The sequence below is a fragment of the Apis laboriosa genome, unplaced genomic scaffold (genome assembly GCF_014066325.1).
Source record: "Apis laboriosa isolate Shangri-la unplaced genomic scaffold, ASM1406632v1 scaffold1_cov151, whole genome shotgun sequence".
Lineage (NCBI taxonomy): Eukaryota > Metazoa > Arthropoda > Insecta > Hymenoptera > Apidae > Apis > Apis laboriosa.
The window spans coordinates 2546387-2565469 of record NW_025222279.1 but is presented as its reverse complement, the minus strand read 5'-3'; the positions used below and the strand labels follow the sequence as shown (position 1 = coordinate 2565469).

Genomic DNA, 19083 nt, shown 5'->3' with positions numbered 1-19083 from the left:
AATATTCAAAATATTTGATTTAAAGGGTGATAAAAAAAGTAGATAAAAAGGGTATTAAATGATATATTAAATATTATAAATTTAAACATAAAATGTGAAAAATACTCGAAAAGAAAAAATAAGATATTATGTGATATAAAAAAATATATTATGAAATCTAGTTTTATTTATCATGTATATTGATAATGTTGTATTGATCATTATCATTTAATTTTAAACGGTCGATTATTATTCAAATAAAAAAACGACAAAGAATTTGTGTAAGAATGTGTGGAAGAATGTTTGAGAAATTTATCATAAAGTAAGATTAAGTACAATGTCAATTATTATTATTATCATTGTCATTACTAATGTTATCATTAAACTCGTAATCGCGTTCCGAATAACGATTGGAACACATTATAATGTATTCGCTCTCATTCAGGCCTGCAAAATCGCAATGCCATCGCTATTTATTTTTTATACTTTTATACATACTATTTATACGTATTCAAACATCTCTATGTTACCAATAAAATTTCTTTTCTCGAATTTATACTATACGTGTTTCAATTTTTCTCTTCGATTTCAATCTCGTTCGGTATGTAAGCGGCAACGATAACTTCTTCGGAGGTTATCTATTTTTAAATCTCATAATTTACAATATTTGTTCTTTTTTATGCAACTTTATAAATTTATAAAATGGAATATATAAAGTGTAAAAGTAATAATGAAATTTAAATTGAATGAAAGGAAGAAATTTATATGTGATCAAGAAAAATAATATTTGAAAATTCATTTTGTTAAATGAGAAAATTATACCTGATTTGGTTGCATCCTTTTTGATAATTTGTTTCAATTTTTAAAGTATCATAAATTATTTATATAAAAAAAAAATTGAAAAAATAAAATTTTAGTATACGAATATCAAAAAACAGTTTAAAGACGTATACACGTTCACCAACATAGCGGTAAAAATTTAATTGCAATTATATCACGTGGTCAACAGTCTTGACAACACAATATATGCAACTGCCTCTTATATCAAGCAATTGTTATATGTACATCTTTATTTTTAAATATTCAATAAAAATTATATATTTTAAATTTTCAAATATTTTGTTAAAATGAAATCATACGGGCTAAATAAGAAATAGATAAAAATAGTAAAAATGGAGAATATTTTAACTTGGAGCTTTAAAAACATAACCTAGTCATGGATTATTTAGGTGAAGTAATAGCGCTTGGAATTGACAGTATAATTTTTGGTGTTTGTTTGAAACAATACTTTCATTGCAAAAATGCAATTACAGCAGTCAAGGTAAAATTATATATTATTATAAAATTTATTTATATAATTTTCAATAAATAATCTTGTACCTAACCTTTTTTTATACGCAAAATATAATACATATTAAAGTAATAGTTATTTAAATGTTATTTTAATATTAAATATAGAGACACATATAATGTTTAAAAATACCTCAAAATGTTTAGTTTCTTCACAGGGTGCAGAATTTCATGAAATTGGCCCACAATTGGGAGAGCTGGTTGATAAAAGTTCTAATAATAAGATAGATTACATAGCTATTAGGGGTATTGTAAAACCCTTAGGAAAGCCATTGAATAGCATCAATAATAAAAAATTAACTGGTGTTGTACAAAAACTTAAAATCAAAGAACATGTTGTAGCTAGAACTACTGCTGGCTTTTGGTAATCTTTCTTTAAAATATTTTCTAAAATATATATAATTATATATTATAAATATATATATATATTAATAAATTTCTCTTTGTATATAGGTCAGATCAAGAACGTACTGTTCATAAAGTATATAATACTGTTCCATTTTCTTTGCAACATGGAGGTTGTTCTATAGAAATATTAGAACCATTATCAGCAGATATTTTGGATCTGGATGTTGTATCTAATACTTTTGAACCAATTATACCATCTTTTGCAGATCATTTATGGGGTTTCTTTACAGGTAAGAAATAACTATTTTAAGTTTTATTTTGATATGGTTTATAAAAATTATAATCTATCATTAATTTTAGGTGTGCGTCAACGTGGTTTACAATCCACAGAAGAATTACTTCGCGAAGGTGCAGTTATTACAGGTATAGGTGAGTTAGCAAGAACAAATTCTAAAACTCTTACATTACAACCCCCATTGGATGGTACACCATTTTATTTAACAAGCATGTCAATTAGTTCCTTACTTCGAAAATTGGATGAACGTAGACGAACATACAGGTTAGTTATTTTATATAATTTATATATATATAATTCTGAAACAATATTTTATGATTTAGATTACTATGTTTAATGTTTGGTGCGATTGGAATGTTGATTGGTGGAATAGTTCTTCGACGTTATTGGAAAGATAGAACAGAACAAAGATTAGCAGAAGAACTAAGACAATCTCTAGCTGAATCTCGCAAAGAAAGACGACAAAGAGTAAGAGATACCGATCTCAGGGAAGATCAATTGTGCGTTGTTTGTCGCACAAATCCTCGTGAGATTATTCTTCTTCCTTGTGGACATGTCTGTTTATGCGAAGACTGTTCTGAAGATATTACTAGTGATTGTCCAGTTTGCAGAGCACCAATTTCACAAAAAGCTGCAGCATATATTATCTAACATCATAAAGATAATTTTTTTTTTTAATTACTCCTTATTACTTTATAAAAATTATTGTTTCTGAGATTGTAAAAATAAATAAATAAATATGAAATGACTAAAAACATTAATGAAAAACTGAAATGTTCTTTTGAACAATAAAATAATCATTAAAAATGATTGAAAGCAATACGATTTTAATTGAAATTGTTTTCTACAAATTAATAAATCTATGATTTTTATACATATATATTTGAATACATAAGAAATCAAAATTCTAAATTTTTTAGTTTAATTTTGTCATTATTTTCAGATTTATTTGTAACAGAATCTATTACTTTTTTAACTTTGGTAGATTTTCCAATTCCAAGTTTTGGAAGTCCTCTATTTAAACCTTCTAACATTATACAAGCTTTACAAATTTCTTGGCTAGATACAAATCCGCAACGAGAACAATTTCTTCGTTCCGGCAATTTGATACTTTCTTTTATTTGCAATGTTTCTCCTACAAAAGAATATATATTGATTATATAATTATATATATAATATATATATATTATATATATGTGTATATTACATATACACATATTATATAATTATGAAATAATGTATAAGTTATAAGAACATATAAGAATTATTATCTTTTTTACCAGAATGAATAATATCGAATATAGAAGAAGGTCTAACTTTCTCTAAATCTTTGAGAAATGTTCTTGCATGTCCTCTATATGCATTTGGTGCAAATATACATTCTGTTGAAAAGTATACTAATCGTTTAAAATAAGCATACATAACAATCTCTTTTTCATATGCATATTTAAGAGGTTTACATCGTCTTATACAATCTGCCCCTGCCTATATTATAAGAAAAAATATTAATTATTATATTAATTATTATTATTAATTATTATTATTATATAATTACAATATTAAAATAATATATATATATAAAATATAATTTTTTTTTTACAAAAAATATATTGAAAAAGACTAAACTTACAGTAATAATTGAAGTACATCTTTGTAATCTTGCTATATCACCTCTTAAGATATTCATTAAAACTGTTTCTGCAATGTCATCAGCATTATGACCTGTTGCAATACAATCTACTCCTAAGAGGGCTGCACCTCGATCTAATGCTTGTCTTCGAAATACACCACAAAATGTACAATTATTTTTTTTGCCAATCTAAAATGAAATAAATATTAAAGATCTATAAATAAATTTAACAATAAATATAAAATTATTATATATACTTCTGCTACAATTTCATCCATTGTCCATCCATATAATTCTTTATAGGATAATATTTTTAATGGAAGTCCATAGTCATTTTTATTCTGTTGAACAGTTTTTAAACTATCATCCCTATATCCTAGAATATAGATAGAATAGATTTCATTAAAAAAAGATTCTAAAATATTTAAATTATAATATATGTTATTAATATTAAATTATTAATATGTTATAATATATTATAATATAATATATTACACAATACCAGTTATTCCTTCGTCAATAGATAAAAGAAAAAGATCAATTCCATATTGATATTTATTATTTAAAGTTTTCAAAACATATGCAAGTACTGTAGAATCTTTTCCCCCTGATGCTCCAATAGCAACTTTGTCACCAGATTTGAATAATTTGCCCTTTATGATTGTATTGTGAATTTCACTTTCAAATGCAAAGAAAAAACATTCTTTACATAAGGCATGACCAGTTTTAGGTCTCTATAATTAAAGATATTATTTTAAGATATATATTATTTATTATGGAATATTAAAGATATATTATATTATATATTATTTTTCTTTTATATTTTTTTGAAATATATAGCATTTTAAAATTTTAATTAATCTTAAGATCTTAAAATTTATAACTTACTTTAAGAATAGCATCTTTTCCACACTTTCTTGAACATGGAATAGGCATTTTGTAGAATTTTGCACTTCTTTTATATTACAAATCATATAACAAAATTTGTATGATAATTTAATTTATAATTTATATACTTTTTAATAAATGTTATTTTTCTTTTATTGAAATAAAAGTTCATATATCGTGTTATGGTTTATTCTTATAAATTTTATAATATTATACTAATTTTACTAAATAATTTATTTTCCTGCAGACATAAAAATAATAACTTCAACATATAATTTTATTAAATCAATCTTTATTTATATAATGTAGAAATAAAAAAAAATTGTCAATTTATATGAAAATAATTAAAAATTTTCAATAATGCATTATTTCTACAATATGTACGAATAAACACGTTGTTCATTGAAATATTTAATCTTCTGGTTTTTCTGGTGGTGGACCGCAAGGTTGTAACATTTTTTCCATGAGATTAAACCGGACACGAGCTTTTGCTTCATTTTCTGCGATAGCGAAAAAATTTAGCAGATCATAATGACCCATATAAGAACTGCAAGAATCACGATGTTGATTTACAAGCCATTCAAATTTAGTTGTGTCTGCATGGCCTGTGCCAATATACTTCGATTGCAAATGTTCTAACTGACTATGAATATTATATCGTTCACCCATATCCTAATTTTTTAACGAAAGTTAAATTTCAATAAAAATATAAATTTATTTTTATTTACAAACTTATCCTTTGATGCTTGATATCTTTTTGTAATAGTAAGTTACTATCAACCATAAGACAAAAATTTATTTCAAACATATATATATATATATATATATATGTCATATATCTTTTACAATAGAGAGCGCTTTGTCGATTATGTACATAATGCTGATCTTTCATGTATTTAATAAATTTTAATATAAATTAATATAATTATAAAATTACTAAAATAAAATTATATCCAAAAAATACTTTATTTTATTATGTATTTAAAATATATATAAATATATAAAAAATAAATATTTTATATTTTATGATTATAATGCTCGTAAATGTTATGTTATATTATTTATATAACAATAGTTTATCTAAACAGTAATAAAAATGTAATATTAGTTTCATGTATATATATATAAAATATATAGCAAAATATTTGAATTTAAAATTTTATAATTTGAAAGTATTTAAAATCTTTAAAATATATAGAAATATATATTTTATTTATATTTGCTATTTTTATGTAAAAATTTAATAACGAATACATTTATATTTATATATAAGCATAATAAATAAATTTAGTTCAACCAATTGTATCAAGTATAATAATATTGAAGATTATCCGCATTTTTATCTACTTCATATTTAGTCGCAAGGGTGCAGCACTTATCGCTTGTTACGTCAGACAATAATGACGTGCTAATGGTTAATGGCTTCTACTTACTTGAGCTACCTTTATGAGAAAGCCAAATACAATCCAAAGAAAATTCATGAGATATGATGCATCGGCTAGTAAAACTATAAAAATATGATTGCCTGAACATTTAATTGTTACGATAGCTATTAATCTTTATCAAATTTTACTCGTGGCCTACGAAATATGTGTTAAAACTGTTTACTGAGCAACGAACGTAACCATTACATCCATCGCTACGTTGGATCAGCTCGATGCGAAGAAACTCAACATTTAGCGTGATATCACAAGATTTATATTGCACGTGAGTATTGATATTATTCATTGACTTATAATTCTGTAAAAAATGATAACTAATTTTCTTTTATGAAAAGTGGGCAACTCCCTTGCCACCCAGTCGTTAACAATGGCGGCTATGCTAACTCGGCCAAAAAATTCTATTTGGCAAAATATTCTTCGAACGAACGAGTCATAAGTTTATATTTGGTAGATTTTTATTTTTATTTTAAAAATAGGATAATTTATTAAAATTTACTATTTTCTATTAAATATATTGTAGAATTTTGATATTCGAAAATACTGTTACGTCGACTAATCTATGCATGTGCATGCGTGTGCTTTCTCATACACTCATATTATCATATGTACGTGTATAATATCCATATTCAGTTGAAAGTATTGAGAATAGAAATAATATAATAATTTTCAAATTTCTATATTATAAATTAATATTAAAATAAATGTTTGAAGTATTTTTTTATTTATATAAATTTATATAAAATATATAATATAAAATATATTTATATAAAATTATTTATATAAAATTAAATTTTTTATTTGACAAAATTAAATATAAAAAATATAATTATTTTTTGTTTTATCTCAATATTTTTATAATTTTTATATGAAGTCTAATATATAAAAATTTCAAATTTAAAACATTCTTATACATTTTATTATATTTGAATTTATATATTTATTTTTATAAAAAGAATTATTTAAATAGTCAAATGATCAGTAAAAATGTTATCTATTTACATATCAATAATTTTACATTTTTAGTAGGTGACATGCCTAGCGGCCGTGATATTGAAAGAGCTGAACGTAATGGAAGATTTCGATCACGTAGAAGAGGAAGTACTAGCAGTGATATAAATCGACACGGTTTTGAAGCATCTGATAAAAAACATAGAAGACATGGAAAAAACAAAAGTTCTGGAAAAAAGAAGAAGAAGAGATCAAGAGATAAATCTATAGAAAATGTGCCAACTGTTGCTTCTTCTATTGTTAAACCTTTGGTTGAATATTCAGATGTGAGTAGTGAAGATTTATCTGAACCAGAAGCTGGTGAAATTCAATCAGAAGATAGTAGAGGTAATAGCTATACAGATGGAGAAGTACCTGAACCAGTTTTACAAAGACGTTATTATGGAGGAAGCCCAGTACGTGCTCTTGGAGCATCTCCTATTAGTCTTTCACCATCTCCACCAGTTCAACATAGGCATTCTAACAGACATTATTCACCAAATGAGCAACAACCTTCAACAATGCATGGTGGAACACCTGAATATGAAGAAGAGTCTAGACGATATGCAAGAAGAAAAGAAAAAAAGCATAAACGAGAAAAGAAAAAAAAGAGAAGCATCAGTCCTTCATCTAGTTCTGGAAAAAAGAAAAAACGAAAGTCTAAAAGACATTCTCGTAGTTTAAGTCCACATCGTATTACAGATGAAATTATTATAAGTCCAGAACATGAAAAACCAGTTGGAAATTGGTCAGAATCACCACCTTTACCATTAAAAGACAGTACTTCACCAATATCTCCTGCCACACCTCAAGAACAAAGATGTTTAAGTGATGTAGAACTTGAAATAACAAGACAACCTCGAAATGTAACTCCTCCACCACTTCCTCCAAGACCAACTGAATCTCCTCATACTCCTTTATTACCTCCAAGAACAACAACACCAGAAAACAATAAAGCAAGTTTGTCCACAATGAAACATACTCCTGAAAGACAGAAGCATAGTCCTAGTATTCATACACGACGTAGTAGTATTAGTCCAGGGCCCACTATTAGCTCAAGTCGTAGGAGACCTCATAGTCCAAGCCCACCATCACGTCGAAGGGACCATAGCCTAACGAGAAGAAGAGATTTCAGTCCAAGTCCAATGGTGCATAGACTCAGGCACAGTCCTAGTCCTTCTACAAGACGGAGAGAATTTAGTCCGAGTCCTGTAAGTCATCGTCGTAGAGATCCTGTTAGTTCTCCGTCTTCGAGTAAACGTAGACGACGAGAAGAATCTGAACGACGACATAGACATCATGAAAAAGATAGAAGAGATAAAAGAAAATCGAGATCAACTAGAAGTCCTACTGGAAGCAGGTATTATACGATTATATTATATTATATTATATAATTTATAAAATATAAAATTTATAAAATTTATAATTTATAAAATATAAAATTATAATTTAAAATTATATTTTTTTTTCAAAAATAAAATTAATTTTTTTAATTTTTAATTTTTTTTTTAGATTGCATTTACCTCTTTCTCGTTCACGTTCGCGAAGTCCCGGACGATGGCGAAAAGTACAATCACGATCTAGATCACGTTCACGAAGAAGAAGTCGTACTCCGAAAAAATCTCGTTCTCCTAGCAAATCACATAAATCAGCAAGAAAACACAAATCAAAGAGTCCACGTCCTTCGAGAATACCTTCTCCTTCTCCTCATAGATCCAGAGCAAGAAGTCCTTCAAGTATTACAGCAAGAAATCTTAGAGTACAAGCAAAGATTAGTGAAACTAGTTTGTTTGCTGAACTTGTAAAAGATAGAAATATGAGAGAATTAGCATATAAAAAATTACAAGCAGCTAAGGAAAAGGCTGTTACTCAAGATGAAGTTCAAATTATAGAAGGCACTGACGAGAAAGATGCTAGTAATGCATCTTCCGAAAATAAACCTTCCACTGACAATAAAGACAAATATATAAATCATAAAGAACAATTAAAGACAACAAGTGAAAATATGAAACCTGTTGATCTTGTAGATATTCCTGTTCCAATGTCGGATGATAATGGAATAGCAGGAAAAACTCCACCATTACCAATTACACAAACCGTTAATGCACCAAGTGTAATACATGGAACTAATCAGCATCCTCCAATGATTGTATATACTTCGCCTACAACTACAAATGTTTGTCCAGTGACTGTTACGAGCAGTCCAAGTTTTCCAGCTGTTACAAATTTACAAGCACCACCATTACCACAATCTGAGTCTGCAAATGCAGCAGGTTTAGTATCTATGCCAGTGCCTATTCCTGTACCAGTACCTGTTCTGCCTAATTTATCTGTTCCACCACCACCTATACCTATACCAGTTCCAGCACCAAATACAGCTATGTCTAAATTTAATCCTCCTAACAATTTAGTTCCTCTTAAATCAGTAGATCCTCCTAAACCTCCTATTGTGGCATTTAAAACTAAAAGTTTATCACGATTACCATTACCACCTGGAATTAATCAAAATGATTTAGAAAGTATAGACTCACCACCAAGTCGATCTCCAAGTCCTCCTAGTAAGGCACAAATGAAATTCCCAGCTTCAACTCCAAAACCACCACAGAAGAAAAGTATTAAAGATTTACCTATGCCACCAGGTAAATTTGTGATATAATAATATAATTTTATTGTCATTAATTAATATTTTATCATTAAATAATATCTCTTCTATTATAATTTAATATAGTTGTTCCTGGATCGGAAGATTTAAGTGGAGAAGATGATCCAAATGCAACACCACCTCGTACGAAAGTTGAACATGTTCCACCAAAACCAAAATTAAAAAGACCAAAAATTTTAAAGCGTAGAGGTTCTAGAAATTGTCATACTCCTATGTCAACTTCGAGCGGTAAAGATTGGGGAGAACGTTCTGTTGATGTATTTGAATTCATAACTCAAATAGGAGAGGGTACTTATGGACAAGTTTATAAAGCTCGAGACAAACGAGCTGGTGTACTTGTTGCATTGAAGAAAGTTCGTCTAGAAAACGAAAAAGAGGGATTCCCTGTTACAGCAGTACGAGAAATTAAAATCTTACGTCAACTTAATCATAAAAATATTGTGAACTTGAGAGAAATAGTTACGGATAAACAAGATGTATTGGATTTCAGAAAGGTAATATTAAAATATATAATATAAAAAGTGATATTATACGTTACGATTTTATAGGACAAAGGCTCATTCTATCTTGTATTTGAATACATGGATCACGATTTAATGGGTCTTTTAGAATCTGGAATGGTCGATTTTAATGAAATGAACAATGCAAGCATTATGAAACAGTTATTAGATGGATTAAATTACTGCCACAGTAAAAACTTTTTACACAGAGACATCAAATGTTCTAATATACTGATGAATAACAAGTATGTAAAATATATAATTAATGAAGAAAAAGTGGTATTTCTATAATTTGATTTTAATTTTCATAGAGGGGAAGTTAAATTAGCCGACTTTGGACTTGCGAGGCTTTATAATGCTGAAGATAGACAGCGACCTTATACAAATAAAGTGATTACTTTATGGTATAGACCACCTGAATTATTGTTGGGTGAAGAACGTTATGGTCCTGCAATAGATGTATGGAGTTGTGGTTGTATTCTAGGAGAATTATTTTCTAAAAAACCGTTATTTCATGTAAGAAAATTATAACAAATTTTATTTTCGTCAAAAAAAAAAGAAAAAAATAATAAATTATTGTTATTTTTATTAGGCAAATGTAGAAATGATGCAATTGGAGATGATTTCCAGAGTTTGTGGAACTCCAACTCCTGCTGTTTGGCCTTCTGTGATAAAACTGCCATTGTGGCGTACCTTGAAACCAAAAAAATCACATAGAAGACGTTTACGAGAAGATTTTTCATTTATGCCAGCACCAGCTTTGGATCTTTTAGATAAAATGTTGGAATTAGATCCAGAAAAACGAATAACTGCTGCTGATGCGCTTAAAAGTGCTTGGCTGAAAAATGTTCAACCCGAGCAGTATGTTTTATTGTATTTAAATATACTTACAAAAAGAATTATTTATCTTATTACATGTAATATAGAGATGCGAAAAAAAATAAAACTAAAATAATTTTCAATAATAATATTTATATAGAAATATAATTGAAAAAAATATTAAAATTACAGGAATTATTATTACCATTTTTTACTATTTTTCTAAAAAATTTTAGCTATTTTCTATTATTAAAATATATATTTTTTAAAAAATTAGAATGCCTGCGCCTCAACTTCCAACTTGGCAAGACTGTCATGAGCTTTGGAGTAAGAAACGAAGACATCAGTTACGAGATCAGCAAGAAAGCTCCGCTGGAAAGATGCCTCTTCTTCCGCTTCCAAATAAAGGAGGTCCCCATAAGGCTATTGAAGATCTATCTGATGTCGGGGGGTGAGTAGTCGTAGAGAGACATATTCGCACAAACTGGGACGCGATTCAATACTGACCAGATACTAATTGCTTACACACGTAGATGGCTGTGTACTGCAGTTGTGCTTGGCATTTATTTTCTTAGCAAAATGCGTTGTTAGAAGTCTTATTTAAAGAATGAAAACATAATTGTTGTAGTATCTTATTTTCATCGTCCGTTTGCATGTGACTTTCAATAATGGATAAAATAAGTTAATTTTAGTTCACAGTCGTTCAAACGACGATGGCTATAGTGCAGAACAATGGAATATAGACACACGAAAATGTACAACAACGTTCTTTTCATGGGTTTACTACAGAGATTACTTTTTAATACTTCATTTTTCAAATACATGAAAACATTTTGAATGTATGTATTTGGAAGAAATACAAAATTTATAGCGATATGATTATAATAATGATTATAATAATATGTTTCAATAAGTAGAAAAAATATTATCATAATATTACATTATCTTAGTTCTTTTGAAGTGATATCAAATATTATTTGATTTAAAGAATATTAGCATTTATGTAAAAAGAAAATATTCTGACTTGTAATGTGTTTGTGATTCAATTTAATTGAATGTTCTTGAAAACTATGTGAGCTTTAAAATTGAGATATTTTCTATATCTGATAATATTACGACTAATAAGTAGATACATATTACATATATGTACATATTTACTGATCAATGTGAACATACATATGCATACATTATGATATGTTTGTGAAAAGGAAAATGCATATATGTACAATTTTCTATTGCAGTTAAACATATGCATTTACATAATTCAATGTATATGCATATAATTATTAATATCTTATTAATATGATTGTATCAGTGATATAAAACATTCATTTTCAAATAATGTTTAAAAAAAAAAAGAAAAATATAATAGGTATATGATTGTAAATAAAAAAATCGGGATTTAATGAAATTTCGTATGTTAATTTTCATATTAAACTATTGAATTAAAACATCTATAAACGCATGGAACGATATATAAAATGAATGAGCACAGGATATGAGCGCAAATAAATGATCTTTATAATATTTATAAAGTCTTGGAGTGTAAATAGGTCTAATGGAATGTAAATGGATACTAAGAAGAAGATGTTGGAAGATTGAAGACAATGGAATACAAGGAGCCAAGATTAAAATGTGAATGTATTACATGAAATATTAACATCACAGCCTTCGTCATCGACATTTCATTTTATTTATGTTAATTCAATTTATTTGAACATTCACATCTATAGATTAGGCATATTTTAATTGATCATATTTTCTTAATTGTGTTAGAATTATTCTGTATTGTAGATAGTTATCATAAGTTTCAATATACGAATGGCAATTTTTAATATTTGTTAACTATTTTCATGTTTTTGCATGTATTTTGTATTAATGCCATTCTTATAATGAAATTCAGAGTTTAGAACAATCTGATGTATTATCGTCACAATGTAAAATATTATTGATTTACTGTAATATAAAATATTTACTATATGTCCATAGGCATTTGCCTAATATTTTCATGGACAATGAATTTCTAATGTTATTAAAATATTTTATCATTTAATTTGTTTAGTCCCTTTCAATGTTTCTATATCTTTATTTATAAATTAAGTAACCATAATCCTTTATAAAAGTTATATCTGACAGTAAACACTGGGACCTTGGGAATGAATGATAATATCAGTATACATTATTATGTACTTTTTCAATGATATGCATAGTACATGTTATTTTTCTACTTATTCCACAATAAGTTCGCATAGATATTTAATACATTTGTTAGTTTAATGTTTTTATTTTAATTATATCTTAATTATTCATATAAAGATAAAATAAAATAAAGAATTTCACTTCTCCATAAATGTTGAACAGCATTATATGATAATAGAAAAATCCAAAGATTCATGCAATTCATTTTCAAATAAAAAATATTTCATTATAAGTTTTATATAATTTTCATCAATTAATAATTAATAACATATAAAGTACTTTTAAAATAATAGAATAAATGTTTATAAATTTAATAAATTTAAATAAATATTAAATAATTAATATGTAAAATAATTTTCTTGTATAAATAATTATAAATTAAATATATTTTTTTACTTTTAGCTATTTTATTTAAAACAATTGTAACAATTAAAAAAGTGATGCTTTTTAAATAAAAATACAAAATAATATAAAAAGTTCTGTAGTAAGTAATATACCAATCATAATAATCAAAGATATAAAATTATTGTATAATAATTTAATTTCTTGTTATAGATATGTTTGTAATCACCATTTTTATTAGATTAATAGCTAATATATTCTGACATTATAACAGAATTTTTTATTATTAATGATATTTAAATGTTACAACGTAAAATTTATTAATTATATCATCAAATTTATGTTACAATCAATTTCTTAAATATTAATATTTTCTTTTTTTCTTTGTTTTGTACATATATAATTACTATATAATTTATAACAAAGTATAAGAATAATATATATAAAAATATGTAAATAGAATGTAGAATATATAAATAAATATATAAATATTTTGATACATAACCAATTATTTTATTATACAATATAAATATATATATAACATATGCATTTGATTACATATATTTCTATTAAATCATAATAATGCTGTATATGATATAGATATATATAATTTAGTATATTCATATTATATTATTGATGATAAATTATATTGTGGAATTTGTAGGAAACAACATAATATTTAAACAATATAAATATAACAAATAATTATAAATAAATACAAATTGGCAAAATATCTAACAAGAAAAACAATTATGTTTCAGGAAGTAATGTTATTGTGGCTGAATGATAAAGGGCAAATTTTATAGCACTTATAAGAATATAAATAGGTAATAAATATTCTCCAAATTTGTATAATGTATGTTTATACCCAGGGTGTCCAGTTTATTAATTCATATAAGATATGGTTTTATGTATCATATAACATATGCGCTTGCTTTATAACTAAAATAAAAAAGCTTAATATTCTCGTGCAAGAAGGTTGAGGATGCAGTGAGAATTAAATAATCAAATTCCAATCCTTATATATATGATCTTTTATAAAATTATTTTGTTATTTTTCTTCACATATGAATATAAGTAATAAATATATAATAAATTGTGAAAAATAAAATTTACAAAATATAAATAAAGTTGATATGCTGTGCTTATTAAATTGCATGTATATCTATATGAAATATTGATTCATTAGTTTTGCTTTTATTCAATATGCACGTAATGAAACGTCTTTTGCATGATTTCTATTAATTATGAAACAAGTGTTATAAATATAAGATATTCATGTATCATTGTTCATTTTAATAATATTTATATGAGTTTTTATTTATTGTTTTATTAATATTATTTTATTTTAAATATATTAATATCATTAATATATTTAATTTTAAGAAATATTTATTCCATTTTTATATAATATAAATTATTATAGAAGATATTTTATGATTTTATAGAAATTTATTATTAAATATATATTCGTTAATTTGTTTATTTATTTTTAATATAAAAAATATATGTTATATTCAACAAATTTGTTTTAATATAACATTTTGATAAATAGATATATTTATTAAAACATTTGATTTTTATTTTTATAATTATTATAATATGTCTTTGACTTGATTTCAGATCTTCCAAACGTTTAAAAATGGAAGCAGGTTACAATTCTCATCCAAATCGTCTCAGTACGGAATCCCACTACGGAGGAGATAATTTGTTCAACCAAAGCAGACCTTATATGGTCTCATCACCATCATATTATTACACTAGTCCTCCACCTGTTACACCACGACCCAAAGGAGATACTAGACCTTATATGGTCTCATCACCATCATATTTTTATGTTAGTCCACCACCTGTTACACCACGGCCCAAGGGAGATACTAGTTCTCATATGTCAGAATTATACACGGAAGATAGTCTTGTTCGAAAATTAAGTTTACTCACAAATGCATTAAATCAAGGAAAACCAATTCGTGTTGAAGATCTTATGTCGCTTCGATCAGATAATGAGGTGAGTATATTTGAATTAATGATGAAATATTTTTTGAAATATTTCATTTTTAAAGTTTTATATAATTATAATATTATATAGAATACAAAATTATTATACTCCTATAATTATTAATTATAATTATTACAATTCAAATTACAGAGTGATCCAAAAGTAGTACAATTATTAGGAGAATTACATGCTGAACTACGACTTGCTGCAAATTCAAGATCAAGTGGACTAATAGAATCTCAGCTTTCTGTATTAAATCCACCACTTTTAGGTGAGTTTATTAGATATGCGCGTTTTTTTTTTATATTTGTAATATATTATTTTTTTATTTTATTTTTTAGATACAAATGCAGCACAATCAGGAAACTTTGATGCACATGCAGTTTATGCTGGTGATGATGCAATGAGTTCTGGAAGATGGTCACAAGTGGCAACAGCTGGTGTTCGCAGTGCATTATTAGCGCTCATGTCGCGCTATGGTTTGGAAACTTGCAATCCTTCCCCTGTTATCACCCGACCCCCAGGTAAACCAATATCCAACCTAACACAAAACCTTTCCCTACCCTCAACTTCCTCTCAATCAGCATTTAGCTCATAATGATTTGTATATATAACTCTTTACAGCGTTCTAAACTATGTTCTGTATAAAGTTGGAAAAGGTCTAAATTGCTATTTTTTAAATTAACTAGGCATGGAAGTACAACTGCATCCAAGTTGTTTATAGACTACTCTCTGTTCATAACTGTAAGTGCACATTCGGTGTATACTTGTATATAATGGATGTATTATTAATACGTGACCAGTTACTTAATATAGTACTTGTATCTTTAATAATAACAATATGCTCTTTATAGTGCACACTTATGCGACATATGAAATAAGAGCTTTAAAGTTTATATTAAATTAATATTTATCATTTTATCATTTCTTCATACATAAATTTCTTTTTATATAAAAAACAGTTAATTTATGTGCATACATGAAAAATTCAAACAAGATATTTGATTTATGTATAAAGATACTTTTATCTTTTTTGAAACAAAAAAATAATTTGTTTTTAAAATATATAGCGTTTATTACATAATAATTTATATTAGGTGATATTTTGTTATATGGAATGAATTCGTTAAGGAAAAAAAAAACAAAAACAAAGAAAAAAAAAAGAGAAGAATGAAGGTATTTTAAAAAATTAAAATTGGATACGTTCGAAATGTTTATTTGCTGTATAAGCAACCTTTTTTTATATACGATGTTAAGTCCTTATTTAATATAGAAATATTTACGGGATGTAATGTACATAATGTCGAGATATAATAAAGAGATAAAAGTACATGATAGTAGGTTTTTTTTAGGACAGGTAAACTAGAAAGAGCAGAAACTAATTTTTAATATATTTTGATATAAATATATATTTACAAATTAACGATATTATGAATAAATCATTTTTATTTGGTTAGATATACTTACGAAATTATGTAAAATGTTTTTTCTACAAAAAAATAAAATTATAGCTTTCGAAGCTCAAATTATTTTTGAACGTAATAAATACAGCATAAAAAAAAATTAAAATTAACACAAGTTTCACGAACGTTTCAGATTGAAGTGATTCCAAGAAAAACACTGCGAAAATGAGGTTAGGAAGTGTGCTTCTATACCGGCAAGCTGTATACAATATGTGACCATATCATGGCGATTTGTGCTGCGATTTAAAAAGAAACTATCGACACGCTGTAGATTATTCAGTGAAGTGATCAGCAGTATGACATTGTGGGAATGAATAATAAATTATTTGTTTTGTTGAATTTATTCGATTCTATACTCGGTGTGATAATAATATACGTAATAAAAAAAAAAAACAACGAATTAATTAACAAAAAGTGAGAAAAGGGGCAGGGTATTGAGTTGTTCTAAAAAACGATTACCTAACCTCGTTTATTTTACTGATGGCTTTATCAGATGTTTTACAATTTGATTGTTTCGTAGACAATGAGATTGCGCGAAATGCTACGAAGAATTTTGCTGGAATGCTAGGGAAAGCATTCGAACAATATAAAAGTAAGTATATATCATATATTGTTTTTATATCGATAATTGAATTTTTTTTATTTATATTTCTTTTTATAATTATAAAAAATTATATTTACAAAATAAAAATTATTTAATATTGAATTTTTTACATGTTATTATAATTAATAATATATATTAATTATTTTTTGCGGCTAAATTAAAAAAATTAAATTTTTTTAAAAATAAAATTTTTATGAAATAAAAATATATTTCAAAACTTTATTATTTATTGTTTTAAATGTTGTATTATTGTTTTTTTAATATAAATTTGATAAATAAAATTTATAGTTAAATTACTTGATTTAAACATTAGACATCTTATATTTACAGAATTATGGAGTGAATATTTAAAACTACGAAAGCATTGTGAAGATGCTGATTTTAAAATTCCATTTCAATTGCTTGAATCAAATATTTATGATAATAAACCTGTGTAAGTTTTGGTTTTATTGTTGATTTATAATCCTAAAAAATTATATTATAAATGTTATTTTTTATATTTGCTAATAAAATATATATATATTTATATTTTAATTTTTTATATTTTAGTACTGCACTTAATACAAACAAAGTATCAGAAAATAAAAAAATATTTACATCTTTATACAACAATGTTTGTACCAGTTCTAATTCTGATATTGATGCAAGTTTAAATGATAGTATTATAAATGATAAATTTATTGAGAAACAAATATCAGAAGAGAAATCATTGCAGAGTCCAATACTTATAAAGAAACGTTCTAAATCTAAAAAGACCAATATTACAGATAATAATTTTATTCTAGAAAATTTTGATATAAATGAAACATATCCAAATATACCAATAAAAGAAAATATTTCTATATTAACAATTTCAGGAAATAATCTTAGGGAAGATGCAATATTTGAAAAATCACAGAAAAATAAAATTTTAATTAATGAAAATAATAATGATGAGATAAAATGTATACCTAATAAAATATCACAAAAATTAAGAATTAATACATTATATAATGTAGATACCACATTATTACAAAATGGTAAAAAATTGAGACAATCGAAACTTATGTTTCTTCCAGATACACAATCTGTTAATACTACAACTCATGAAAGTTCAAATATTTCAAAAATACATGCATTACCTATATCTAAAAAAGACATACTAAAAGAAAAACTAGAAAATTATAATAAATCTATAGAAGAAGAAGTAATTCAAAATAGTCCCAAAAAACATACAGAATTAAGTTCAAAAATAAAATGTTTAAGATTGAAAAATAAAACCTCAAATAAAAAAATAAATCAGTCTAGTCTCAATTTATTATCTGTACAAACATCTACACAATCAAAAATTGATGATAATATTTTAAATCCATCTTTTTTTCAAACAATTTCAGATATTGGATATTCTGAAAATAAAAATTTATCAACTCCAATAAAAAAAATTAGAAAATTAGAGATAAAAAAAAATATTACTCCAGAAAAAAGAAAATATCCAGAATCAATCAATCAAATGTTTGATACCAATTCTTCAATATATGATGAAACGTATTGTCTTTTAGGAGAAAAAATTAAACAAAAATCTTATGATAAAAATGAA

The 19083-nt window shown here is 25.5% G+C and overlaps 4 protein-coding genes across 13 annotated transcripts; 2 read left to right on the top strand and 2 right to left on the bottom strand.

Moving 5' to 3' along the window:
- The first annotated feature begins 1014 nt into the window (after positions 1-1014).
- On the top strand, positions 1015-2729 carry LOC122712211 (mitochondrial E3 ubiquitin protein ligase 1). Its single transcript, XM_043931657.1, has 5 exons — positions 1015-1300; positions 1488-1693; positions 1783-1967; positions 2038-2236; positions 2296-2729. Exons 1-5 carry the CDS (start codon positions 1196-1198, stop codon positions 2621-2623), a joined length of 1023 nt encoding a protein of 340 aa, XP_043787592.1. The 5' UTR covers positions 1015-1195; the 3' UTR covers positions 2624-2729.
- LOC122712210 (cytoplasmic tRNA 2-thiolation protein 1) lies at positions 2729-4683 on the bottom strand. Its single transcript, XM_043931656.1, has 6 exons — positions 4491-4683; positions 4105-4336; positions 3860-3978; positions 3603-3791; positions 3253-3457; positions 2729-3107 (listed from the first exon to the last, which is right to left on the bottom strand). Exons 1-6 carry the CDS (start codon positions 4536-4538, stop codon positions 2872-2874), a joined length of 1029 nt encoding a protein of 342 aa, XP_043787591.1. The 5' UTR covers positions 4539-4683; the 3' UTR covers positions 2729-2871.
- On the bottom strand, positions 4679-5279 carry LOC122712213 (splicing factor 3B subunit 5). Its single transcript, XM_043931658.1, has 2 exons — positions 4875-5279; positions 4679-4731 (listed from the first exon to the last, which is right to left on the bottom strand). Exon 1 carries the CDS (start codon positions 5157-5159, stop codon positions 4902-4904), a length of 258 nt encoding a protein of 85 aa, XP_043787593.1. The 5' UTR covers positions 5160-5279; the 3' UTR covers positions 4679-4731; positions 4875-4901.
- A 639-nt stretch (positions 5280-5918) lies between these two features.
- LOC122712255 (cyclin-dependent kinase 12) lies at positions 5919-17372 on the top strand. 10 transcript variants are annotated; one of them, XR_006346295.1, is made up of 13 exons: positions 5919-6197; positions 6956-8279; positions 8432-9558; positions 9648-10075; positions 10130-10326; positions 10393-10597; positions 10674-10942; positions 11178-11351; positions 15065-15449; positions 15591-15711; positions 15782-15964; positions 16065-16184; positions 17037-17372. XR_006346295.1 is itself a non-coding variant. In XM_043931747.1 (13 exons), exons 2-12 carry the CDS (start codon positions 6964-6966, stop codon positions 16162-16164), a joined length of 4440 nt encoding a protein of 1479 aa, XP_043787682.1. In that variant the 5' UTR covers positions 5919-6197; positions 6956-6963; the 3' UTR covers positions 16165-16184; positions 17037-17372. The 10 variants fall into 10 exon arrangements, 7 of the variants coding, with proteins under 7 accessions (XP_043787682.1, XP_043787684.1, XP_043787683.1 ...); XM_043931747.1 differs by having other exon boundaries at positions 16130-16184; XR_006346294.1 differs by having other exon boundaries at positions 15782-16184.
- Positions 17373-19083: the final 1711 nt, after the last annotated feature.

Coding starts and splice junctions, on each gene's coding strand:
- LOC122712255 (XM_043931746.1), top strand. CDS start 6,964: ATGCCTAGCGGCCGTGATATTGAAAGAGCTGAACGTAATGGAAGATTT. Junction 10,327..10,392: donor AATATACTGATGAATAACAA/GTATGTAAAATA, acceptor TAATTTTCATAG/AGGGGAAGTTAAATTAGCCG. Junction 10,598..10,673: donor CTAAAAAACCGTTATTTCAT/GTAAGAAAATTA, acceptor TATTTTTATTAG/GCAAATGTAGAAATGATGCA.
- LOC122712211 (XM_043931657.1), top strand. CDS start 1,196: ATGGATTATTTAGGTGAAGTAATAGCGCTTGGAATTGACAGTATAATT. Junction 1,694..1,782: donor AGAACTACTGCTGGCTTTTG/GTAATCTTTCTT, acceptor CTTTGTATATAG/GTCAGATCAAGAACGTACTG. Junction 2,237..2,295: donor GAACGTAGACGAACATACAG/GTTAGTTATTTT, acceptor TTTATGATTTAG/ATTACTATGTTTAATGTTTG.
- LOC122712210 (XM_043931656.1), bottom strand. CDS start 4,538: ATGCCTATTCCATGTTCAAGAAAGTGTGGAAAAGATGCTATTCTTAAA. Junction 4,337..4,490: donor GAAAAGATGCTATTCTTAAA/GTAAGTTATAAA, acceptor CTTTAATTATAG/AGACCTAAAACTGGTCATGC. Junction 3,458..3,602: donor GATGTACTTCAATTATTACT/GTAAGTTTAGTC, acceptor CTTATAATATAG/GCAGGGGCAGATTGTATAAG.
- LOC122712213 (XM_043931658.1), bottom strand. CDS start 5,159: ATGGGTGAACGATATAATATTCATAGTCAGTTAGAACATTTGCAATCG.